The 26,392-nt window shown below is 33.2% G+C and overlaps 4 protein-coding genes across 4 annotated transcripts; all 4 read left to right on the forward strand.

Annotated features, from left to right (window-relative positions):
- The first annotated feature begins 1,421 nt into the window (after window positions 1-1,421).
- On the forward strand, window positions 1,422-4,891 carry LOC130991497 (amine oxidase [copper-containing] alpha 2, peroxisomal-like). Its single transcript, XM_057915751.1, has 5 exons — window positions 1,422-2,192; window positions 2,706-3,093; window positions 3,547-3,660; window positions 3,882-4,438; window positions 4,524-4,891. The coding sequence occupies exons 1-5, from the start codon at window positions 1,435-1,437 to the stop codon at window positions 4,693-4,695; spliced, it is 1,989 nt and encodes a 662-aa protein (XP_057771734.1). The 5' UTR covers window positions 1,422-1,434; the 3' UTR covers window positions 4,696-4,891.
- A 592-nt stretch (window positions 4,892-5,483) lies between these two features.
- LOC130991498 (primary amine oxidase 1-like) lies at window positions 5,484-9,435 on the forward strand. Its single transcript, XM_057915752.1, is given in 8 exon segments — window positions 5,484-6,721; window positions 6,800-6,881; window positions 6,884-6,912; window positions 7,332-7,425; window positions 7,428-7,798; window positions 7,800-7,838; window positions 7,840-7,865; window positions 9,015-9,435. Coding segments are annotated over 8 exon segments (1,902 nt in total). The 5' UTR covers window positions 5,484-5,620; the 3' UTR covers window positions 9,175-9,435.
- A 3,873-nt stretch (window positions 9,436-13,308) lies between these two features.
- Window positions 13,309-16,339, forward strand: LOC130991499 (thermospermine synthase ACAULIS5-like). The gene is made up of 10 exons (XM_057915753.1): window positions 13,309-13,627; window positions 14,112-14,178; window positions 14,619-14,713; window positions 14,801-14,903; window positions 14,998-15,086; window positions 15,180-15,339; window positions 15,433-15,508; window positions 15,609-15,667; window positions 15,737-15,873; window positions 15,954-16,339. Exons 1-10 carry the CDS (start codon window positions 13,521-13,523, stop codon window positions 16,036-16,038), a joined length of 978 nt encoding a protein of 325 aa, XP_057771736.1. The 5' UTR covers window positions 13,309-13,520; the 3' UTR covers window positions 16,039-16,339.
- A 4,056-nt stretch (window positions 16,340-20,395) lies between these two features.
- Window positions 20,396-22,707, forward strand: LOC130991500 (uncharacterized). Its single transcript, XM_057915754.1, has 8 exons — window positions 20,396-20,549; window positions 20,709-20,774; window positions 20,863-20,960; window positions 21,086-21,123; window positions 21,221-21,308; window positions 21,396-21,605; window positions 21,690-21,755; window positions 22,380-22,707. The coding sequence occupies exons 1-8, from the start codon at window positions 20,504-20,506 to the stop codon at window positions 22,557-22,559; spliced, it is 792 nt and encodes a 263-aa protein (XP_057771737.1). The 5' UTR covers window positions 20,396-20,503; the 3' UTR covers window positions 22,560-22,707.
- Window positions 22,708-26,392: the final 3,685 nt, after the last annotated feature.

Here is a 26,392-nt window from a genome sequence, read left to right on the forward strand (position 1 = left end):
GTAAGAAAGAATATATTTTCTTTATATGATTTAAATTTTTTTATTTATATATATTAATCTCGTCCGGTCATAATTGTGTAATTTCAAATAATTATTTCAAGATTCAACTCGTTTTCTTTACTAAAACTTTATTAGAATCATCCTGTGAAATCTCGTCCGGTCATTATTAAATTCTTAGGTCAATGCCTGCCTAAATCATGTTTAACTGCATGGTATTATTAGATAACCTATCTTTATCCGTTCACCATCATCATCTTACGTGTGTGTATATATCTCTCGACTGTATTGTTCATGCATAATCTTCCCACATGCGTCACGTGTCTCCCAAATTAATCAAAAAACAATAAATTAAAACGACGCTTACCTCAATTGGTGTCTCGTTTCAATTTTTTGATATCCTTCCCTTCAATTTTAATTTAATTTTGTACGCTTAATTTAGCGTGATTTTATAATTTATTACTCATTTCGTCCCTAAAAATTCTGATGCAACGGAGATGATACAATTTTTTTAAAAAAGTACGATAATTATATTTGAGTGGACATTGAGTCTCACATTTTTATAAATAATGAGTGAGGAAGGTTATTTTCGAATAAGAAAATACCACAATTTTTAAGAACGTACCGATATGGTAATAAGACCATAATTTTCAGGGACAGATGAAGTATTTTTTATTGCTTATTTTCACTTTTATTAGCTAAATTCATTACTAGGGTCGATAAATTTAAATTACATATATATTATATATATATTATATATATTTAGTTTTTAAAAATAAAAGTTAAGTATCAAAATTATTATTAAAATTATAAATACTCCAACCGTTCACAATAAGTGTGGTTTTTTGTCATTTTAGTCTGTCTATAATAAGTCTGGTCTTTCTATTTTGAGACATATATATGCTCTTATATTTTACTCCATCACACACAATACTTACAAAAAAATATTTCACAAACTATTTATTTATTATTTAACAAATCAACACTTTATACACACTTCTCAATATTTTATTACAATTTATGATTTCTCATTCATACCACATTATCGTAGAAGGACGGATGAGATCCTCTATCCCACAATTCACTAGAAGGTCGGCGAATGGAAGTATAATAGTAAAACTTAGTACTCCCTCCCTCCGTCCTTATAAAAAGTATCCATTTGTAAATTGCACGAGATATGTTGTGAGTGGAATAAGGGTCCCACTTTATTGTGTGTGGAAAACTTACTAAAAATAGATTGGATACATTTTTATGAGCACGGACGAAAATGACAAATTGAATACATTTTATGAGAACGGAGCGAGTAATATTCATAACATTATAGTGCAGTAGTGGATCCATTCGAATTTATTATATATTTATCAGCCATCACTTTGAAATAACCATAACCAACAAAAATAAAATAAAAAGATTGTACTTGGAAATCATATCAAAAAAATGCTTCCATCACTCAAAAATGCCTTCTCCATCATCTTCGTCATCTTCTTCTTCCAAGCTCCAACCGCCATTTCACTCCGAGATTTTCCCCACCCCCTAGACTCCCTCACTCCATGGGAGCTCACTCAAGTTGGACTCATCGTCAACGCGCATTTCTCGCACAACGTGAGCTTCCACTACGTCGGCCTAGACGAGCCGCACAAGTCGGAGATCCTCCGTTGGCACTCCGATCCCGCCCGACTCCCGCGTCGCCGAGCATTCGTCATCGCCCGTGTCGATCGCAGCAGCCACGAGATCATCGTCGACCTTCTGCGGAACTCGGTCGTTTCCGACCGAGTGCACCGAGGCAGCGGCTACCCTACCTTGACATGGAAAGAACGGATAGACGCGGGCGAGCTAGCGAGGTCGTATGCTCCGTTTGTCGCCTCGATCGCGAAGAGAGGGCTGAAGCTGGAGGAGGTGGTGTGCTTGACCCTCACCGTGGGGTGGTTCGGAGAGGAGCGGAGCCGGAGAATCGCGAGGGTTGCGTGTTTTTATTTGGATGGAACGGTTAATCTGTTCATGAGGCCTATTGAGGGCGTCACCGCCGACGTTGATCTCGATCGGATGACGATCACCGGCTTCCGCGACCGGGTTGTGATTCCGGTGCCTAAGGCGGAGGGGACGGATTACACCGGCGATGATCACTCATCCATGGGGAGTCAAGGACCGGGTTTTCGATGTGGATTGGGTTTCACTTTAGATGGACAAGTTTTGAGGTAAGAAACGTTCGTGTTACATGTATTTCACACTGTTACACGATACTCGAACTTGAGTATTTTGGTCACAATACATGGCTATTCAGGGCCGGCCGGGCCTTCTATTAGGCCCCAGCGTACGAAGTTTTTTCGTGGATGGAGGAAGTATTTAGTTTGCATTCTACTATGTCTCGAGAAAGGTTGAACGAGTTAGTAGTTTTATGCATTGAACATGAAGTATTTGAAAAGCTTGATCTTGAAGAAATTATTGTTTTGCTTTTATTTCTATAATTATTTGATCATTGTTTTCTAATTTATTGCACTTTATAGTTAATGTTACAATTGTACAGCTATCTCAAATTTGTTACAAATTCTCAAAGCTTCATTTTTTAGGGGCCCTTTTTTTTCCTTTCTGCCGAGGCTCCCCAAAATGTCGGGGCCGGCCCTGTTGCTACTACTATTCTCATAATTTTATTTATTTTGGTCACAACGACTACTATTATATGGTGTTGGTGTCACATACAATTGTTGTAGATGGGGAGATTGGGAGATGCACGTATCATTCGACATGAGAGCTGGTACAATAATATCAATGGCGTCCATTTACGATGCTGAAAAGGATAAGCAGAGGAGAGTGATGTACAGAGGTTTTGTGTCGGAATTCTGGGTGCCATACATGGACTTAACCGAGGAGGAGTGGTACTTCCGAACTTACTTTGATGCAGGTGAATACGGACTGGGACTCTCCGCAGTGCCGCTTGTACCTTCGAAAGACTGCCCACAAAACGCGGTGTTCATGGATGGCTACTTGACCTCGCACGACGGCACGCCTGTGCGAACCCCTAACGCCATCTGCATATTCGAGAAATATGCAGGTGACGTCATGTGGCGCCACACCGAGCTTGCAGTACCAGGCAAAACGGCAAGTCATTATAAACAACAATATGTACACATACTATATTTTGGGTTAATTGCATATAAATTACTGAACTTTCAACAAATTCTCATTTTGCATACGAACTTTAAAATATTTATTAAAATTACTCATCATTTTTTTTTTCTCATTTTGCATATTTGCCCATTTTCCATCATCGTGATATGGCATAAATACACTCACTTGGCATGAATATGTTTGCGTAGCATAAAATATGACCGTGTGGAAAGATAGAACTGACGTTGTAATATATAGTTGGATAGAAACGATGTCATTTCAGGCCCAAAGTTTGGCCGGAAAATGGACAAATATGCAAAATGAGAAGAAATTAATAGTTGAGTAATTTTAATAAATATTTTAAAGTTCATGTGCAAAATGAGAAATTGTCGAAAGTTCAGTAATTTATATGCAATTAACCCTATATTTTTTATGGTTCTGCAGATAACGGAGGTGAGGCCGGAGACGAGCCTCGTTGTGAGAATGGTATCGACTGTGGGGAACTACGACTACTTTTTGGATTGGGAGTTCAAGCAAACCGGTATCATTAAAGTCAGCGTGTTGTATCGGATTTTGAATTTAACTACGAGGTGAAATGGAGCCAAGAACTTTTATAAATGAAATCGGAGTCAAAATTGGACAACTAATATAAAGTTCGTTTATCTTGTTGAACTTTTCTAAGTATGTGTCAAAAATGAATTTTGGCCAAAATTCGTGTATTTACATGCAATTTATCTCGTCCAGAGATTGATGCTTGCATATGTAATTCGTGTGAGTAGGTGGGGATGACCGGCGTCCTAGAAACGAAGGGATCAAGATACACAAACACGACGCAGATAAAAGGAAGGGAAATATATGGTACATTAATAGCAGAGAACACAATAGGGGTGAACCATGATCACTTCGTGATCTATCATCTTGATCTAGACGTCGATGGTGAGGCCAACTCCTTGATCAAGACCAACCTCTACACAGACCGCAGGCCGCCGAGGAGCTACTGGCGGGCCGAGAGGGTATCGGCCAAGACTGAATCCGACGCAAGAATCCGGCTTGGCTCCGGAGCAACAATATTGTCAGTCGTGAATCCAAACAAGAGGACTAAGATAGGCAACAATGTGGGCTACAAACTGATGCCAGGATCAGTGATCGGCACCCTTTTACCTGAGGATGACTATGTCCAAATCCGAGGAGCGTTTACCAAGTACAACGCGTGGGTTACGCCCTACAACAGGTCGGAAAAATGGGCTGCAGGGTTGTACGTTGATCGGAGCCATGGTGAAGACGGTTTGGCTGTTTGGAGCCCATCGGAACCGCGCACCTTTAATGGGATGAGAAGGTAATATTAGAATGAAATGAAATATTAGTATTATGGTTTATGAGTTTGATCATTTTTTTCACTCATTTTGATTTGGTTGATGCAGGGGTAGGGAGATTGAGAACAAGGACATTGTGTTGTGGTACACATTAGGCTTCCACCACGTGCCGAGCCAGGAAGATTTTCCGATCATGCCGACGGTGACTGAGTCGTTCGAGCTCCGGCCGGCCAATTTTTTCGAGCACAATCCGACGCTCTACGCGAAGGATGAGATGTGAATGTTCGTGCTATCGCGAAACAGAGTATGTTGGACTACTTGTTTGAATAAAGAATCCAACAACTACTTACGAAAAGCAATAAAGCAATGGAAAAATAAAGTGAACACGATGGAATGATTTTATACTGTAATTAATTAATTGCAATTGTGAATCCACTGTAAAAAATTTTTTTACAATAAATACACTATTTACCTAATCCTATCGTGAATGGTGGCAACAAGCTAGTCTTACTGACAAACAAAACACTATCAGTCTAATTCTAAACTCACGAGTCTCTCACTCAAGGTAAGTTAAAAGTAGATGTTGGTTTACAGCTCAACAGTCCTACTCTTCGATACTTGTGTTGTGGCTCTGTGTATTGGTATTGAATGTAATGGTCTTTCTCAGTGCAATAGTACACTTATCCAAATTTGTCTCTACTTTCATCTTTTCTTGATCCAATAAAGATTCCAAATCCTTGCTTTTATGTAGCTACTTTCCAAATTTAAAAGTTGATTGGTTATAGTAAAGGGGCTGGTGGCTGCTATGATTTTTCAAAAGTTTGCAGCAGCCAGAGATGAAGTGTAATGAATAAGTAATGCTTGATTTATTATAAGAAAAGAAGAAAATCAAGTATACTTAGCCCTCAAAGCAAGTCACAAACCACAAGAAACTTGCTAAATAATCCTCATTAATTGTTACAGTTATGTTTTGCTTTGGAGCAAAGAAAAGCTGACATCTAGTAACATGGGATGCCAAGATTAGCATCTCAGATAAATCAATGAAAGTTAAAAGAAATTAATGCCATATATATGTAGTATAGATCAATCAATGAAAGTTAAAAGAAATTAATAAAGAATATATATTCCCATTCTTGAAAACCATAAATGATAATAACAGTGATTGAATCTTGAACCAGACAAATTCACATCTAATTCTTGATGCCATGATAGTACCTCTCTCACTTCTTTCTACATTTTTTCTCATCATATCTCCATCTCTTTGCCACCCTTTAGATCCTCTCACTCCTCAAGAAATCCACACAGTTAAGCTCAGCATCCAAAATTCCCTCTCTGCCTCATCTCCCAACATAAGCTTCCACTATGTTGAAGTGGATGAGCCAGAGAAGCATCATGTCCTAAAATGGCTGTCTTCGTGCAACCACAACGTGCCGTTCCCCACTCGTAGAGCCCGGGCAGTGGTTCGTGTCAGTGGTGAAACGCGTGAGCTTGTTGTAGACTTGGCCGGGGGCTCAGTTGTCTCCGACCAAGTCTACAGAGGCCATGGCTACCCTCCATTCACATTTGATGAGTTTCTCAAGGCTAGCAGGCTGTCGTTGAGGCATCCCTCGTTTCAAGATTCGATCTTGAGACGAGGGCTTGAGCTGTCGGAGGTGACGTGCCTGCCCCTCACAGTGGGCTGGTTTGGAGAGGCTGCAAGGAGAAGAGTTGTGAGAGTCACATGCTTTTACAGAAATGGGACATCAAATATTTGGGCAAGGCCAATCCAAGGCATAAGTTTGCTAGTAGATGTTGAGGAAAACAGAGTTTTGAGCTATTGGGATAGGCCAAGAGCACCACTACCTAAGGCTCAAGGCACTAATTTCCAAAGGCAGGGGCCTAGCTCTGTTTCTTGCAGTGGAAACAGCTCCAAGATCACCATCATAGGGAACATTGTGAAGTGGGCTAATTGGGAGTTCCACGTGGCGTTTGATGCACGGGCGGGCCCCATCATATCGACGGCCAGCGTGTCGGGCAGGCGCGTGCTGTACAGGGGCCACGTGTCCGAGACGTATGTCCCGTATATGGATCCGGGCCCGGAATGGTACGACAGGACCTTCATGGATGTGGGGGAGTTCGGGTTCGGTAGGTCGGCCAGTAGCCTCGTCCCGGGCATGGACTGCCCGGGAGGGGCCGTGTATCTGGACGGACACATGGCGGGCGCCGATGGGGACGCGCAGATGGTGCCGCGGGCCATCTGCGTTTTCGAGCTCTATGCTGGGAATGTGGCTTGGAGGCACACAGAAGTTGGTGTGCCTGGAAAAGTGGTAGGGAAAGAAATTAAATTGTTGGTTGTTTGATGATATAGTTTTTGTTGGTATTAAATTGAGTTGTTGTGTTTGCAGATCATAAGTGGAGAAGCTGAGGTGAATCTGATTGTTAGAATGGTGGCAACTGTTGGAAACTATGACTACATTCTTGATTGGGAGTCAAGAAAAGTGGATCCATCAAAGTAGGAGTAAGTATATGTCTTACCCTAAACATATAAAATCTATTATTATTATACTCTCTCGTCCTATAAAAAACATGCATAGTTTTCTTTTTTCGTCTATCCCGTAAAACATGCACACTCCATGCATTTATAGTAATAATTCCCCTACCAAACATTACAATCAACGTGAGACCCTTTCTCTACTCACATTATACTTTACAAGATTTCTTAAAACCTATGTCGTCACATACTATGCATATTTTTATGGGACGGTTATACCCTCTGCACTACTAATATGGTTCACTTTTTTTCCGGTACAGAGAATAAGGAAAAAACTGAACCATATTTCAATTTTTCGATTTGAATCGGTTCAGTTATTCGGTTTCGGTTATTTTGCTCGCCCCTAATTGTGATCTTGTATTTTTCTCTCTCACATCACATCACAGGTAAGCTTAACAGGAGTTCTAGAGATGGAGGCTACAAAATACAGAAACAGTGAAGAGATAAGTAGTGACATCTACGGCAACTTAGTAGCAGAAAATTAGTGGGAAAAAACCATGATCACTTCCTAACATATTACCTAGACCTCGACATTGATGGCGAAGCCAACTCACTGGTTAAGGCCGAGCTGCGAAGAAAGCGGGCCCACAAATCGCCTAGGAAGAGTTACTTGGCAGTTGCTAAGGAAACTGTCCGAACCCAAGGCCAAGCCAGGTTTCAGCTAGGGTTCAAGCCCATTGAATTCTTCATCACCAATCCTAACAAGAATACTAGGATTGGAAACCCGGTGAGCTACCGGCTGATCACCGGGAGACCGGCTGTCTCGTTGCTGGCCGACGACGATTACCCGCAGATTAGGGCTTCTTACACTAAGTATCAACTGTGGGTGACTTGCTACAACCGGTCACAGAGGATGGGCTGGAGGGTTATATGCTGATAGGAGCCGTGGAGATTGATGGCTTGGCTGTTTGGAGCCGTAGGTGAGTTTAAATATACGAACTTTCACTTCGTTCTAGTTTGCACGTCAAAATATATGAATTTTTAATTGTTCTGATTTTTCATTCGATTGTCAAACTATAGATTGAAATGAAAAAAATATATCTGAAACTGATTATAACACTAATAATACTTTATTTATTCTTACTTTTCACTTTTTCACCACTCTCAATACTAATTATAACACTTTTTTCATCTTTTTACCAATCTCAATATTAATTATAACATATTTTTTTTTCTACTATCAATACACTTTATCACTTTTTTCTTAAAACCCGTTGCCGTCCCCAAAGAGGAACTTATTTTGGGGACGAAGGGAGTATTGATTTTTTCAGTTCAGTTAGCTTGTTTTTTTTTAAAAGTCGAACAAAGTTGAAAATTAAATACTACCTTCATCCACAAAAAAGAGTCTCTTTTAAAGGTGGATACAGATTTTAATAAAACTTGTTGAAGTTATCATAAGTAGAATAAAGATACGGTTTGTAGGAATAATGTTAGTACAAAAGTAAGAAAAAAATAACATTATTAGTTAAAAAAATAGAATAAAAATACAATTTATAGTTAAATATGGAGAGAATGTATAATGTGATGGATTAAAAGTGAAATGATAATATTTTTCGTGGACAAAAAAAGGATAAATGTGACTCTTTTCGTGGGTGAAGAAAGTAATATTCATATAATAATATATTAATATAATAAATTCTCTCCATCCACAAAAAATTAGCCTCTTTTCATTTTAATTTAGAAACTATCTTCAATTTTTTTTCTATTTTTCAATTCTTTGTTGGCTTTTTGATTTTATTTTTTTATTTTTTGAATTATTTCAGTTTCTCAGTATTATTCGATTTTAATTCTAAAAATTTTGAGCAATTCGGTTCGATTTGATTTCTTTTTCTTAAACTAAATATGAATTCAGTTTGGTTTAGCAAAAAAATCGAATGCATATCCCTAATTACAGAGAAGTTAATGTCATTGTGGTTAGGTAAAGTGAAAAATTAATATTGTCGTGACTAGTCATATAAATATCTAATTACTTCGTTTAGTACATCAGCCGATTAAGTCAGGTAGACATTAAATTTGTTTAGCTCCGAATGTGAATGACTATAATATGTTAATGTTGGATTATTGTGCAGGAATTTGGCAGTCGTGAACAGAGATTTGGTGGTGTGGTATACACTTGGTTTTCATCACAGCCCAAATCAAGAAGATTTCCCAGTTATGCCTACTCTCAATGATGGCTTTGAGCTCAGGCCTGCCAATTTTTTCGAGAGAAATCCATTGCTGCAACCTTGATTTATTTAATATTTAAACTGATTTTCTTTTTACTAGTATTTTTTCAAGGTTTTGTGGGCCATGGCCATTTTTGTTATTTTATATTATACTATTATTTCATTTTTAGTTCAAAATTTAAAAAATATTTCTAATTTTATGTAGTTTTACATGGTGTAGCGCCTAAAAGTATCCATATATACATATATATTTTCCTAGAATGTATATCTATTTTTCTAGAGACATTCACTTCTCGTAATAAAGTGCTCTTATACTCCCTCCGTCCGCAATATCGTTTCTACATTGTGGACGGCACAGGTTTTAAGAAAAGTGTTAGATAGTAGTAAATAATAGTGGATATTGTAGTGAGCGGAGAGTTTGGGCCCACAATAAAGATACTTTTTAATAAAGATACTTTTTGATGAAAATATAAGGGTAAGAGAATAAAAATGTTATGTGGACCCTACAATTATAAATAGAAGTGGAAAGGATATCGGTGGACCAAGGAAGAGAGTATTGTTTTCTATTTTTCTCTACATTTTCTTCCTCTTTTCTCTAGTTTATAACAACTAGCAATTTCTTTGATCCTTAAAAAAAAAAAAAAAAAAAGGGGGGGCCTTCATTTCTTCATTTCAAATGAATTTGTATATGTTAATCGAGATGGGCTATACACTACATTGGGCCAAAATCGCCACTAAAATTTTAATGGTCTTCTTGTAAAAGCCACTTTTATTTCGAAATTTTGGAAATAACAAATTTGTGGGGTTAGTTAATTTAATGTTGTTGCTCCACTTCAAAAATAAATCATTTATGAAAATCACATTCCTTTGATTATTTACAATATTCTTTTTTTTTAATTACAAGATATATCTAGTATATAATCAAATAAGCAATTCACACGCAATTGAAGACCTCTCATCAAGGAGAGTCTTTTGGTGCCTCAACTTTGTCACTTGTACTACGTATTCTAAGTATTAGAGAAGTGGAAAAACCAAATCATATCAAGAATTATTTGGGGTTGTGGCAAAATTCGGTTCTTATTGATTTAATTAAGATAATTAGGCACAAGTTCATTAATGAATGGTTGAGCCAAAAAAAAATAAAAAAAAATTGTTGAGGTCTTTTAATTGCTATGACTTTTGAGAGATTAAACCCATTCTATATGTCTCACATCGACGTCCTGATAATAATCATGTCTTCAATATATAATTAAGTTTGGAGTATCATCTCTTCTTATAAGACCTTTTAAAAGAGACGATGACTCGATGAGCTCATTTTTAATATAAATATATTTTGCCGAATCGATTATATGAAATTTTCTTCTATAATTTATCTATAAATATTAAGATCTCAATTTATTCAAATTCAATATTTATAATAGTATATCGATGTTCACTACTCCCACAATTTTGAACTCCAATACTCACCATGATATCCTTGACCATAGTAATATAGTATATATATCAAAATTCTTATGATTCCAAAGAAGATAATCCATTGCTCAAGAAAATAAATAAAAGGATAAGTCCAATATGGAGTCGAATTGGCATTCCTATCTCCCAAGAAGATTTGATTCTATAAGGACATGTTGGAACATCATGATTCTCAACACATTAGTTAGGTATCCATCATCACCATTTTCCCATTACATCATCATATATATTCATTTCATCAATTTATATTAATTATTATATATGTTTCATGCATGCTTTGTAATTACATCCACACCATCATGCTGATGCACATTTGACATCATAAATCTTGAGCCATGCTCATGGGCCCCACGCACCCCCAAAGACAGGGGTGCATCATCAATTGACATGTGGCCAATCAAATCTAAAAGAGGAGAATACAATACGTGGATATTATCATCATCCATGCATGCACCATCATCATGTATGATTAATTGTGTTTGTGTACACAGACAAAAGGATTTTTGAATATTCAAAGTTTGGATAACTTGTGAGCGCACAAAAATGGATTAAATTTCGATTTTTAGTATTTATAAATTATCTCAAGTTAATATATTTAATTAAAAGGTTATGGCAAAAAAATACACGAACTATGAAAAAGATTGTAATTTTCACTTGGAGTTTTAATTAAGTCAAAAATACATAAATTTATATTTTTATTGCAATTTTCACCTAAGTTTGATTTTCAACAAAATTAGAGCTTAATTGACAGTCGAAAATTCACCTGATATTGGTCTAACTTCCCATAAATTTAAAAGTAACTTTAATTACATATTCAAGCTTTTTTTTAATGTAAAAATAGCCCATAAATTTGCAGCCATTTAAGACTTTTCTAGCTTTGATATTTCATTAAGGTTTTTTTTTAAAAAAATTACAAGAGGCTAGGTATCTGAATATAATCAATTATGCAACTCGCACGCAGGCGGGACCTCACCACCACCCAATGGTGGGAAAACATCACCGCACGCAGGCGAGAAATGTCATGCGTGTGGGACCTCAACACCAAACAATATAACACCGCACGCAGGTGGGATTGAACTCAAGACCTCTCAAAGGAGAGTCTTTGGGTGCCTCAGATTTGTCACTAGAGCGATGCCTCATTGGCGATATTTCATTAAGGTTTTAACTAGTTTGTTGATTGTAATTAATTACTTATATATATTACAAGTTCGAGCTCTGATGTTAAAAATGAGTAAAAACTTTCAAATTGATAATAAATTCTCATTTTGTATCCAAAATAGCTAAGAAAGAAAATCTCTAGAGAAATAACAATATCTAGAATATGCATATATATAAATGAGAACCAAACAATTTACTTCAATCTTGAACTAATATGCGGTAAAAAAAATATTGTTATTCAAAAAATCAAGTGATAGCATCGTATACCATTATATTATACGTTGTGAAGTATGTAGTTTCTATTAAATTAATTTTGATGAATAAGTGTGAAGTTTGGTAGATTTTATGGGGTTGGGAGAGAATTGATGTTGCGATGGTGACGGTGATGATTGAGTGCGCCTGGCGTAGCACGCCATTCATCTTTTCAACACAACACAATTTGAATCATGAAATCCACTGCACGCCTCTCTCTCTCTCTCTCCATTTCCCAACCAAGATTTAGATTTTCTTCAATTTTCTTTATAAACCCTAAAATTTGGGTTAATGTCACCCAATTCAATCATCATTTTTTAACCTTTGTTGTTTCAAGTGCATGATGCTTACTTCTGTGTAGCACAAGACAGTGTACTACCTTCATCATGCCCACTTTGTCCACTTCCTGCTGTCCACGTGTCGCCTTCCCATTCGTTGCTTAATATTTAGGGACCATTAATTTTTACCTTGTTTTGCAATTTTTGCATTTTAGTAGTATATAGTCTAACATTAATGAATTGTCAAAGAATAAATATGAGTGTGTTAGTAAATTACTGGTATAATTTTCTTTTCCAATGACTTTTCTTAATCCTCGTACAAAACTCAATCAGCTTGCACCACAAAACGCTGAAATATGTTATATTTTGTATATACACAAGTAAATTAAAAAATATAGAATTGTATTACAAGAATTCAATATGTAGCTAGTGTCCATTATTTTTATGTTACATAAGTTGCCAAGATTTGAAAAGCCATGCAAGAATTGCAAAATTTTGTGAAAAAATAATCAATAAGATATGTGACTCTTTTTAGGATACAATATTGTATCGATACAATATAATATTCATCAAAATAATATTGTATCGATACAATATTATAAAACAATTAGGATTCCATTACTCTTTATCTAACTAATTTGTAATTAAGACACTCACACGTAGTGTGCGTGTGTTGGTCAAGCGGTAAGAGGTTAATGTCCAAGGTCAAAGGTCTTAAGTTCGAACCCCCTATAGCGTGGCCTTTAAACTTATTTATTTCATACTGTTAATTTATCAAAAAAAAAAAAAGACGTACAATTTAAACTTATAATTTCGGAGCATGCCCATGCATGTCAATATATGCTTAGACGAATTTTGATCAATTTTATGATTTTTGAGTTGTAATAATACGGTTAATTTCACAAGATTTTCTATTGAGTCTAGTCTAATGAGACTGCAAACTGACAACTCACACAACCTTAGAAACCGCAAGTCGAGTTATTCTTTTTTTTTCACTTTTACTTAAACGCCTTTATTTTTGCTATTCTAATTGGTTATAGGAGTTTGCGAAAATCTATGAAGATTTATGTGGTCTTGGTTTGTAATAATATGAAGAAATCACCCACTTGTTCACATGCATTTCTTCCTAACCTAAACTCATCATATCCTTTTCGATTTCCCAACTTTCTTTTACTTATATATCACTACCTCTTCTCAATATTCATCATCATCCTCTCTCTCTCTCTCTTGAATATCGAAGTTGAGAAAAATGGGTGATGTTTCAATCTCAAACGGCTTGACTAACTCTCAGAGGAAGAGCTGCTGGTATGAGGAAGAAATTGAGGAGAATTTGAGGTGGTGCTTTGCACTTAAGAGGTAATATATATGTGTGTGTGTGTGTGTGTTCAAGCATTTGCATTATTCTTTTGTGAATTTAGAAAACAAATGTTTTCCACGAGCATTTTCATATTGTTGCATTTAGTTAGTTTCTAACATATATTTCCTCATTTTTTGTAATGTTTTCTTGAAAAAAAGATTTGATCATGTCAAGGACATTTGGTGGAAAATTTTTAATTAAATTTTGACGATTTTGAAATGATCAAATGTATGTTCTTGATTTGAAGAATGTTTGCTGTTCGACAATAATTTTTTTTTATTACTATTGTTTTTAGTTACTCCATAGTTCAAAACAATTGCTTTATTTATTTATTTACTTATCTCTTAACTGCAACTTTTCCCCAAACCTTTGTCCATTAAAGTTGAGACAAAAGAGAAGATCAAGGATTAATTTCAATATTTAAACAACGTTTTAATTACTAACACCTTTTTAATTTGTTTCACTTTTTTTATATATATGCAGCATTTTGCACACAGGTGCCTCTCAATACCAGGACATTCAACTCTTGGACACTAAACCCTTTGGCAAGGTATAATATATATTACAATAATGCTATTTGGACAAAATGTGTCCCGAAAAAAAAATAATTAAATACTAAAAAAATTATTTATTTAAGATTTTTGATCGAAAACAAAATTTTTTTATTGTTTTCTCTGCATTCTAGTTTTTTTTTTAATTTATATTGTTTTTTAAGTAAAAAATTACAAAAAATTATTTTAAAAAATACTACTCCAATGTGGAGAAAACAATAAATTAACTAAATCCTTTTTAAATTTGAACAATTTTTTTTAAATAAATCGATTTTTAAAAAATATTTAATCTTTTTTTGTCGTGGACATATTTTGTCTAAATAGCACTATACGAACAAGTTCTTCCATACCTTTTTTCCATCTTAGTATATTTTATTGACATAAGAATCAAGAAAATAAAAATATAAATAACTACTTAATTATATATCAAATGGTTCAGGCTCTTGTAATTGATGGAAAGCTTCAGAGTGCAGAGATAGATGAGTTCATCTACCATGAGTCTCTTGTTCATCCAGCACTTCTAAATCATCCCAAGTAATACTTTCTCCTTCACATAAATAATTTACCTATATATATATATATATATATACATCTCATTTAATAAAAAAATAATTTTTACAGTCCAAAAACTATTTTCATAATGGGGGGAGGTGAAGGCTCTACTGCTAGAGAAATACTCAGGCACAAGACAGTGGAAAAGGTCATAATGTGTGACATTGATGAGGTAAAACTACTTCATCATTAATTCCCTAATTTTCTAATCTTCTTTATTAAAATAATTTTATATATACTAATTAATCCAGTACAAAATATTGCAGGAAGTGGTAGATTTTTGCAAGTCACACTTGTTGGTTAACAAGGATGCCTTTTTTGATCCTAGATTGGAGCTCATCATCAATGATGCAAGGTTGCTTCCATTTCATGTCCAAGAACCAATTTTTTTTATTTTTTTTTTCAGTAAAGAAATTTAATTATTTATTGGGGTGTAATTAATTATCAGGGCTGAACTTGAAAGAAGGGAAGAGGAGGTTTATGATGTGATAATAGGTGATTTGGCAGATCCAATTGAAGGTGGGCCATGCTACCAACTCTATACAAAATCCTTCTATGAATTAGTAGTTAAGCCAAGGCTTAGCCAGGGTGGCATTTTTGTCACACAGGTATTTTGTTATATTCAATTAATTTTATTTTATTTTCTTGTGGTGTAATTAGATGACTAATTAATAATAATTCAACTATTTTGAATTATTCAGGCAGGGCCAGCTGGGATTTTCAGCCATACAGAGGTGTTTTCTTGCATCTTCAACACTCTCAGACAGGTCTTCAAATGTAAGTTTATGAGATATATTATTAACAAAAAGATAAATAAAAAATTAAATTTTTATATATATTATTAATATTAATAACTCTTACTTTATCTCATGTGCAGATGTTGTACCTTACTCAGCTCACATCCCATCTTATGCTGATACCTGGGGTTGGGTCATGGTAATCAACACTTTGCTTATGTATGTTTTATTTGATTATTGAAAATATTACTAATTTTATTATATACAGGCATCGGATAACGCGTTCACACTGAATGCTGATGAGCTAGACCAGAGAATCAAGCAGATGATTGAAGGGGAGAACAGATATCTTGATGGCAAAACCTTCACTTCATCATCCACCTTGAGCAAAGCTGTTAGAAAATCGTGAGTTCCAAACCTCGTTGGATCCTTCATCGTGTCTACGTTTATGATCATACGCGTTTTTGATCTGCTATCGACTGCAGGTTGGACAACGAGACTCATGTTTACACCGAAGGGACTGCGAGGTTCATATATGGCCATGGAAGTACTGCTTGCAAACAACACTGATGAGCTTTGAACAAAAGAAGATAAAGAAATTTGGTTGTTGTTTCTACTTTTTGTATGTTGCTTGATTATGTAGTGAATTTGAAAGAAATTATGGTTTGGCCTAATGCAGGGATCTGTTGTGGCTGCCTTCCTCTATAAGTGTTAATGGAAGTGGAATACTGTATGTTATGGCCAACTTTTGTTTGTGATGTTTTGCTACTTTATATATATAGATTGTGCATGTACAATTTTCCTTCATATATAGCCATTTTTCAGAATATTGGAAGTGGTCGGATATATATATAAATTTCTCTATTGCCTAGCATGTGTTATTCTATATATTTAGTTATTAATCATATAATTATGTTTAGGGGTAGGTTCCAATGAGATTGTTATTTTTTGTGAGATCGTGAGACTAATGAATAAGACAATATATAGTGTTGAATAGGGCAATATATAGTGAACAACGATATTCAAAAAATTAGTAAAATTTTCGCTCCCTCTAAGATTCGAATCCAAGTAAAAAAAAAAAAATCCCTTCAGATAAATATCAACCATAAGATTCATTAAATCAACACTTATAAATTAATTTAAGATCTCATCATATATAAGGGATCTCATTGGATGAATGAGTAAGTTAAATTTGATTAAAAATAGGAATATACTCCCTCCGTCCCGCGAATCTTGAGTCAATTCTTTTCGACACGGGAATTAAGAAAATAGTATCTAATGTGTTAAGTGTTGTGGTATGTGAAAAAGTGAAAAGGTGAATAAAGGGAAACTTTTTTGTTATATAAGGAAATGACTCAAGATTCGTGGGATGATCGAAAAAGGAAAATAACTCAATATTCGTGGGACGGATGGACTAGTAACTAGTAAGTAAAAAAAAAAAAAAGGGATGTAAGAAATTTGAAGTGGAGAAAATTATTGGGCTTATAAAGCTACATTGACATTTTTCTGGGCTGGCAAGATTTGGAATCTGGGCTGCTAAGAATGCATAGTTTGTGATTGTATTATCCTATTTTATATTTGGTCTAATAATTTTTTTCAGTAAATACTGTGTAGCCCCATTACTAAAAGGAAGGAAAACTAATAATTGTACATAGAAAATAAAATATAGTTATATGTCATATATGTGTCCAAATAAGTGTAAGAATTTATTAAAAAGTATATATCAACATCAGTGCAGATTAAAATAAAATAATTGTGTGATATATATGACACAATTATTTAAAAAGTATATTTATTAATGTAGCTAAATTTGTTAAAAAAAAGTATATACCACACAATTATCTTATCATCTAATATATCTCTTGTGGTATATACTTTTTCGTACAAATTGTGTCAGTAATGCAGCGCTTTAGATAGATCAACATCAGTGCAAAATTAAATTATTGAAAGCTTACTTTATTACATGCTCTTCACGCTGTTGAATTAAAAAGAATATCCTATAAATAATTGTCAGAAGCTACCTATTCCATGCATTATTTTGTGTTAATTATATTTTATGTTCCCTAGTTTATGCATTCTTTTTTTTTTTTGGGTAAATATCATTTTAAACTTCAAACTATTTTCGCATTATAAATTACATCCTGAATTATTAAAAATAATTTTTTAAACCTTCAACAATTAATTTTGTATCAATTTCGTCCATTTTTTTTTTGCTCCAAAAATTTGACGTGGCTCACTGAATGCCACAATGTATCTAGAATTATTCTTTTTTGACCTACGTTACATAAAACGACGTGATTATGTCTTACTAATTAAAAATTCAAAGGGTGAAAAATAGATGAAGGGTACAATATAATTGAACAAAATTGATAGTTCAAGGTTTAAAAATCATTTTCGATAGTTCATGATATATATAATTGATAGTGCGAAAATAGATTGAGGTATTTGGCCTTCTTTTTTTCATAAAAATATCCTAAATAGATATTTTAAAAACCGTCAATTTTCAAAATTTGGAATAAAAGCAAAAATTGGGAATATTTTCTTAAAAACGTCAAAAGTTAGGGATACGAATTAGTCCCATTCTTTTAGTTTATTTGTAAAGCTGGATGACACTAATTTACTCGATTGTTTTCATGGTTAATTTTGTGAATGATCATCACGTGATAGTAAAATTTAAAATCCATCAAATATTATTTTCATAAAAAATTGTAAGATTTGATATGTCAGAAAAATAATTAAGATTTTTCACGGAAAAAAATTATGGTAGATTTTTTTAAATTTCATTATAACATGTGACCATCAATTCTCGATGCAATAAAAGATCTAACTTATGCACGAGTGCCAACTTAATGGTAGAATGATTAATATTTGAGATCGAAGGCTTAAGATTCGAATCCATCATCATACCATCTTTAAAAATATTTATTAATATTAAAAAATCCTCCTTGTTAGTAACTTAATTGAGCCAGAACTTATACAAATTAATGTGTCATATCTAAAATTAGTCAACAACTAGAAAGAATTATTAAATCGTGAAAGGTTTCAAATTTAAATATTAAACATTTGGAATAAATTGAAACTAAAATTTGCTAAAGAGAAGAAGTGAAATTTTTCTTGATAATAGTACTTTGCAATTCAATGGCGCATCTTCAAATATCTCTACCTCTATTAACGCGTTTTAAGATATGAAATATTAATCAATTACTACTATTATTGAAGGTTGATAAAGAATAAAGGTGTCCAGCTCAATATGCTAAAGAAGTCGAATTTTTTTTCTAAAAAAAATGATATCAACATGAATAAATAAAAACGTGCACAAGCAACTTCTTGATTTGATATAAGAAACAAGAGCACAAGATTAAAGTAGATCAATCATTAATATGTTGGGTTGATGACTTTATCACACGTTTTGCACGTAATTTAATTAAACAGTTTTATCTCATCACTCATCAGATGTGAACTATACTTCTATTGCTTTACAAATATCAGAGAAGTTTCCTCTATTATTCCACATTATTCACGAGGGCAGTGGTCAAGCCAGAAATTAAGTTGGGAGGGGCTAAACTTGTATAGGGGTTCGGGGGTGATAGTTCCCGGAATTTTTTTTACGTTCCGTATATTTTAAGGCATTTTTTTATTAAAGGACGAACATAATAATAACAATAAAGAACAGTATTTTCATAAATTATATAATTTCAATATATTACAATTAATTAGTTTCAATACATTACATTTTTCTTGGGCATTTCGTATATTTAAGGCATTTTTTATTTTATTTTTACTTGGGGGAGTTGGGGAGGGGGAGCAGTGGGGTTTGAATCCGGGACCTCACTGTTCACAAACAGGAGGTCGCACCGCTTGGTGACTTAAGACACTTTTTATTAAAAGACAAACATAATAGCGAACAACATTTTTATAAACTATATAGTTTCAATACATTACAAACTTTTTCATAGATTATATAGTTTTAAATAACACAATTATTTTTAAATTAAGTATATATATGATGGAATATAACAAGCAAATCAACTTTTGTAAAATAAAATTCTTTCATAATAGGTATACACACACACACACACACACACACACACACACATATATATATATATATATATATATATATATATATATAAATTAAAATTTTAAAAAAATAGTTTAAAAAATATAATTATATAATCTAATATAACTTATTCAATTAAAATAAATAAAATTAGTTTTTTAAATAATAATAATAAAAAATACTCAATCATATTTTTTTTCAATCCAAATAATAAACTCAACTTAAAGTTATTACATTCGGACTATACTATCGAATCTAGAAATTAATTTCTCAAAAATATTATAATCGGACTATACTATCGAATCTATAAAAATATCTAAACCATTCTTCAACTTCAACAAAAAAAAAAAAATCTAAACCAATTTCAAAGATATTTTCGAAAAAGTAATTGATTCCACTGCCATATATTTTTTTTATTGCCACGAGTTAAACACAAAAACAAACTATTTATTGCATCAATAAATAACAAAGAAACTTTAACGGATATGTGATATTGAGACTAGCAAAAATAATTTCTACTTTTTTGTAAGCACTAGTACTATTCCTATAAATTGTATTTTTATCTCATTTACACCTATTTTAACAATTTTTTTAAAATTTGTGTCGAACCTCAAATGAGACTTTTTTTTTGTGGACGGATGAAGTATATTTTATTTTCATTAAAATTATCACAACAGTAATAGACATATTATACTTGCCTACGAAGGGTAGGTGATCGGTTTTGCCGAGACGAAACGCGTCACGACTAAACAAATAAAAATAAAATATCTGAATACTATTGGATGATGATCGCCGCGTGGGTCCCAGCTGACTCAGCTGTCAATTCGAACTCGCATCTTCACCGTCCTCTCCCTATAAATACCCTTCTCCCTCACATTTCTCAGAGTCCTCTGCCTGCTTTGCTTTCCCCAATTCCTCCACACAATCGAAATCGAAATTCCTCTCCTCCTAAACCCTAATTTCCCCATTTCCGATATGGATTCTTGCCCCATTTCTTCCCCTTTTCAGACTCTCATTTTCGGTACATTTATTAGCTCCCTCTCTCTCTCTCTCTCTCTCTCCGCAATTTTGCTGAGCTTATATATATACTAATGGAAATCGATAAATGAGAAAATATGAATTTATGAAAATGGAAGAGATTGATCAGATTGTTAATTTTATTTTCTTTTGTTATGAGCAGATTTGGATGACACCTTGTATTCTTCCAAGACAGGAATTGGCAAAGCTCTTAAACGAAACGTTGAAGGTTGATTACAATTTCTGCAGAAATTAAACTCATCTCGGAAAGGAATAATTTAAGTCAAAAAATGAAATTTTGGTTGATTTTGTTGCAGATTTTCTCGCCGAGAAATTCGGAATTTCTGAATCAGAAGCTCAGAATATGAACAGAGAGCTCTTCAGAACTTATGGAAGCTCCTTAGCTGGCCTTCGGGTAATTAATTAATTAATTAATTAATTATAATCATTACACCTAATAGTTTACGAATTAATCTTCATTTTTCAAACTAATAATCGATTAATCATCCTTTTATTTTGGTCTTCTTTTTTCTGGGGCAGGATTTGGGGTATGACATTCATCCCGACGATTATCACAGGTAACAGAAACCTACTTTTTCTTCTTCATTAAATTTAAAAAAAAAATGCATCTGAATTTTCAAATTTTCTGATTATGATTTAATTTCGTGATGACAGTTTCGTGCACGGAAGGTTGCCCTACGATCTGATCACACCGGATGCTAAGTTGCGTAACATTCTGCAATCGATCAGACAGCGCAAAATCGTAAGATTTGAATCTTCTTACAACCTTAAAAAAATTCACAACCTCAAATAAATTTTTAACCGAGCTAGGAAATGAATATTTTCGCAGATTTTCACGAATTCGGACAGAATTCACGCGATGAAAGCGCTCGATCGCCTCGGAATCAGCGACTGCTTCGAGAAAATCATATGTTTCGAAACGATGAACCCTGGCCTGTGGAAACAGGCGCGCCTCGACGAATATCCCGTGGTCTTGAAGCCGTCGATGGAAGCGATGAGGATCGCCGTCGACGCCGCAGACGTCGATCCCCGCCGCACGGTACGACGCCGTTCCACGCGATCGCGGTGATTTTTTCTTTTAATTCGTGGAATTTTCGTTGATTTTTTTTTTTTTTGGCTGCAGCTGTTTTTCGACGACAATGTGAAGAATATAGCCGCCGGGAAGGCTGTCGGGCTTCGCACAGTTTTGGTAAGTTTTGGGAGTTTTCATTGTGCCGAGCGGTGCACCGTGCACCGTTCTTTTCTGACATTTCTGCTCTTGTCGTGCCACGTGTCATAAAATTAACTAATACGACACGACTCTCGCTGGGATTAATTTTTGGCACGAGTCACACGTGTCGGATAATACTTCCCTCATCTCTCCCAAATATAATTGTCTAAACCTAATATTCCGGTACAAATTAATTGCATATAAATTAATTAATGTTCAATAAATTATAATTAAGTAATTTTTAATAAAAAAAATCAAAATTTATGTGTAAAATGAGAATTTATTGAAAGTTATGCGATTAATCCTTTCAAAAATATATCCAAAAGAATTAAAATCATTTGTAAAAGTATACTAGTTGATGAAATAACATTGATTAAGGCATAGTGTGTGTGTTGACCTAACAGTAGGAGGTTAATACTTAAGATCTGAGTTCGAGTTCTCCGTGGCGCTATCTTTAAAATTTCTTTATTTACTTATGTGATTTATCAAAAATAAAATAAAAAATTAATGATTAAGGCGCTTGTATATTGAGCAAAGTTGTTATTTGTTTATATAAATGTTTAAACTTCAATTAATTTGATTTATTTATTTTGTGACAAAAAGGTTGGAAGAGCAACAAAGAGCCAAGAAGCCGATTATGCTATTGAAATGGTGACAAACATGGTGCAAGTGATTCCAGAAATATGGATGGGTGAAGGAGAGGGAGGTGGTGAAGATGATAATAAGAGGATAAGAAATGAAATGGATTCTGTTTTGGCAGCCACTATTGTTGGCGCTTCATAGACTTGTACATCCAATTGTATATGGCCCGGTCCCACCACTAATTGCTATGTACAATCTGTATATGCATGTGAATTATGTGTCAATATGTAATCTTTGTGTATGTCCATTTTCTAATTCGCTGATCAATCGAAGTAAATAAATTCTACTATGTTTTTGTTAATTACCACAAAGTTTTTTTTTTTTTTTTATCAAATATTCTTGCATGTATGGATTATATGCTATTTCTTGTTGCTAATCAGAGTCTACTCTTTAGGATGTATAATTGATATATGGAGAGAAGTTAAAATATTAATCTTGTATATTTAATTTAGTCACTCGATCATATTTCCATTTCATTTGATTTTATATTATAATTTATAAAGGGATAATTGCATGTAAATACACCAATTTTGACCAAAATTCATTTTTGACGCATACTTAAAAATGTTCAATAAAATGCATGAACTTTATTAGTTGTTCAATTTTGATTTTGATTTCATTTTTCTCAAGTTAAAAAAATGACATAGTGTCTACATGACTCACCGAAAATGATATGACTTGCATCTATGTGGCGTCTATATCGTCTATATGGCACATCAGAGCCAAAAATTGAACAATTAATATAATTTGTGTATTTTATTAAATTTTTCTAAGTACGCGTTAAAAATAAAATTTGACCAAAATTGATACATGAAAGGAAGTCCATGTCTAAATTAAGAAATATAAATACAAATCACATGTAGACATATACATAGAATCTCAATGTAGCACTGGAAGTCCATGTTAAAAAATTGGTTTTTTCTTACTACTTTCATATCTATAGTGATATAATATCATATTAACTCCTTTTATGTTAATTTTTAATAAAAAAAACTATGATGCTTAGTTTTGGACATGTGGAGTATGTTTTCCGAATGGGGATCTGATAAAGATAGGCACAACCAATTCAGCATCTCAATGTGAAAACAAGCTTATGACTTACTAAATGTATTATATTTATTGATTGTCACATCAACATAAATTATTATATATGTTAACGTAAATTATTGGTGTCATTATCTTTGGTGGGAGTTGGAGTATCATAATCTGTTTGTTCTATTATATTGTTGTGCATGTGTCATTGATCATATCATCTTGGAGGTATATATATATCTGTCTATATATGGATTTTTTAATAGTGGCCATATATAATTGGAAGATATTTTATTTAGATTATCAATAAATTTGTTCTCATTCTTATTCACAACCTTCATGTTTTAGTCCCTGATGTTTTTAGTGTTTTAGTTTAAAATTCATTATACATTTAATTCTATCGATTATTTGATATATAATTAAAGATCTTAACTTACATTAGTACTAGCCATTACTAAAATACATTATTTGTTAATATGGGAAAATGGAGATTATGTTTTGCATGCCTCAGCATATACTAATTAGGTGTGAACATTAATTTGATCCTTATGTCACATTACAAATAACAGAATATTAATTGCATTCTTTGTAAAGCATAAGTGGCGTATTGTCTTTAGTTTTATGTAGGGAGATTGGTTCAGTGAGATTTATTATGGATTATTTGTTCTCAAATAAGTGGGGTGTAAGTTGGATTTCCACTTCTTTCTGATAGGGTTGGTTCTTTACAACGTTTGGAGTGTGCGTGTAATATTGTGTTTATTAAGCTTATTTTAAAGACTAATAAAATATTTCAAGAGCTTATAAAATGTAGTATGTGAAAAATGTATAAGTTGTCAAAGTGTTTGGATAATTGAGCTTATAAGCTAAAGAACGAATTTTTAGTTAGAGAAAGAAAATCTTTGGTAGAGAGATAAATCGAAGATAGATGAAATTAGAATAATATATGATGAAAATAAAAAATTAAATTGGGGTAGAAAAATTTATTTTTTGGGGAGTTTATAAGCTTTTTAAGAACTTATTTTGCTAAATATTTTGAAAAAGCTTATAAGCTCCTAAACAGCTTAGAAGTTATTTCAAAAAGCTTATAAACTCAGTCAAGCACCTTCTTACTCCCTTCGTCCCGGCTTTTGGTATCCAGTTGAGAACGACACGGGTTTTAATAAAGTGATTGATGTATTGTGAGTGGAATAAGAGTCTTACATTTTATGTGAGAGTTAAAATAATTAAAGTGGAGTAAGGGTCCCACCTACTTTTACCAAAAAAAGAAATGGATACCAAAATGCGGGACGACCAAAAAAGGAAAGTTGGATACTAAAAACTGGGACGGAGGGAGTATTTTATAAGTCGGAGGTTTTGTTAGTTACACAATAACGTGATAATTCAATCATCGTGGCTATAATTGATTTGATTATCGACAGCAATGAATGTTGGGTATTGAATATTTATACTCCTAGTATTTATTTATTTGAGGCGAATTTGGGTATTGAAATCAAATAAGAGGTTACACTATTGAGCGAAGGGGGATTCTATTCATAGCTCCCATTTTATTCTCTATAGCTATTATTTAAAATAATAATTAAAATTTTACCTATATTTTATTTTAAATACAATTATAACGGATTACAAAGAATAAAATGAGGGCTATGACAGGAATCACCCTTGAGTGAAGATGCCTCTACAAAAATGAAATTCTCTCTCTCTAAGACTCTAACATGCCCTTCTCCAAATATTGGGCTTCAATGATTCAGAATTCCAACCCGACCCAGATCCAATATTAACGGGTTGGACCCTATTTAGGCCCATTGAATTACAAAGTTCTTGGATCCTATTGGTTAAGTCAAAGCGCGTAATATATAAGTCAAAATCATCTACGCATTTATTCTATTTTCTTTTTTGCGGAAAAGGGTGGAAACATGCATTTTTACACTTTTTATAATCAATTTACATATTCTATATGGTAAATATTTTCATAATTGAAGAGTTCAAAATAGTTCTCCATTTTCATTTTATTTAAAGGTTTTCATTTGAACCTCTTCTTATATGGAGTATAAGAAGTTGTTAGGTTATTTGTGTAATTTGGCCTAGCAATAAGAGATTAATATCCAAGACCTAAGGTCCTAGATTCGAGTCCTCTGTCGAGCGATCTTTAATAATTTGTTTATTTATTTATGTAATTTATCAAAAATAAAATTAAAATAGAAGTGTTTAGGTTCTAAACCACTCTTAGATTATAAAATGTGAACAAATTTATATCATTAATATACCTTAATCTAACGATTGAGAGTATAAAATATGGACAAATTTACACCATTAATCTACCATAATCTAACGATTGAGAGTATAAAATATGAACAAATTTACACCATTAATTTACCATAGTCTAACGATTGAGATTTAACCTTTCAAAAGTCATATGTAAATATATTAATTCTATATAAAATACGTCTGAAGTTGTTGTATAAATGTCTGAATTTCGAAATTAAAATTTTCGATCTATATAGGATTCAAATCCAATACTTTGAATTCATCCAACAAACTGATGAATTAACCATAAATCTTGATTATTTAAATTCATCCAACAAAATGATAAAGCAACTACAAATCTTGATGATCAAGGATGAAATTATTCCTATTTTATATTTCAAAATAATTTTTTTATTTTAGCACATGCATCCCTTTACATATGATACATCTATATATATATCTCTAAACTCTTGATAAATTCTACTCACTTAAGCTAGTTTTTTAATTCATATTCCTTAAAAGAGAGAGATTAAAGAAATTTATGATAAAAATACTTAATCATGCAGTAAACAACCTCTAGATACATGGATTAAATTTTCTCAAAATAAACAGCCAACGCCGGATATATCAATCTCAGTTTAATCACGAGTTTATATGGTCTCGGTTAATTTCGACTAAATTATGGTCACTGAATCGTA

Source organism: Salvia miltiorrhiza, chromosome 7, assembly GCF_028751815.1.
Source record: "Salvia miltiorrhiza cultivar Shanhuang (shh) chromosome 7, IMPLAD_Smil_shh, whole genome shotgun sequence".
NCBI classification, from domain to species: Eukaryota; Viridiplantae; Streptophyta; class Magnoliopsida; order Lamiales; family Lamiaceae; genus Salvia; species Salvia miltiorrhiza.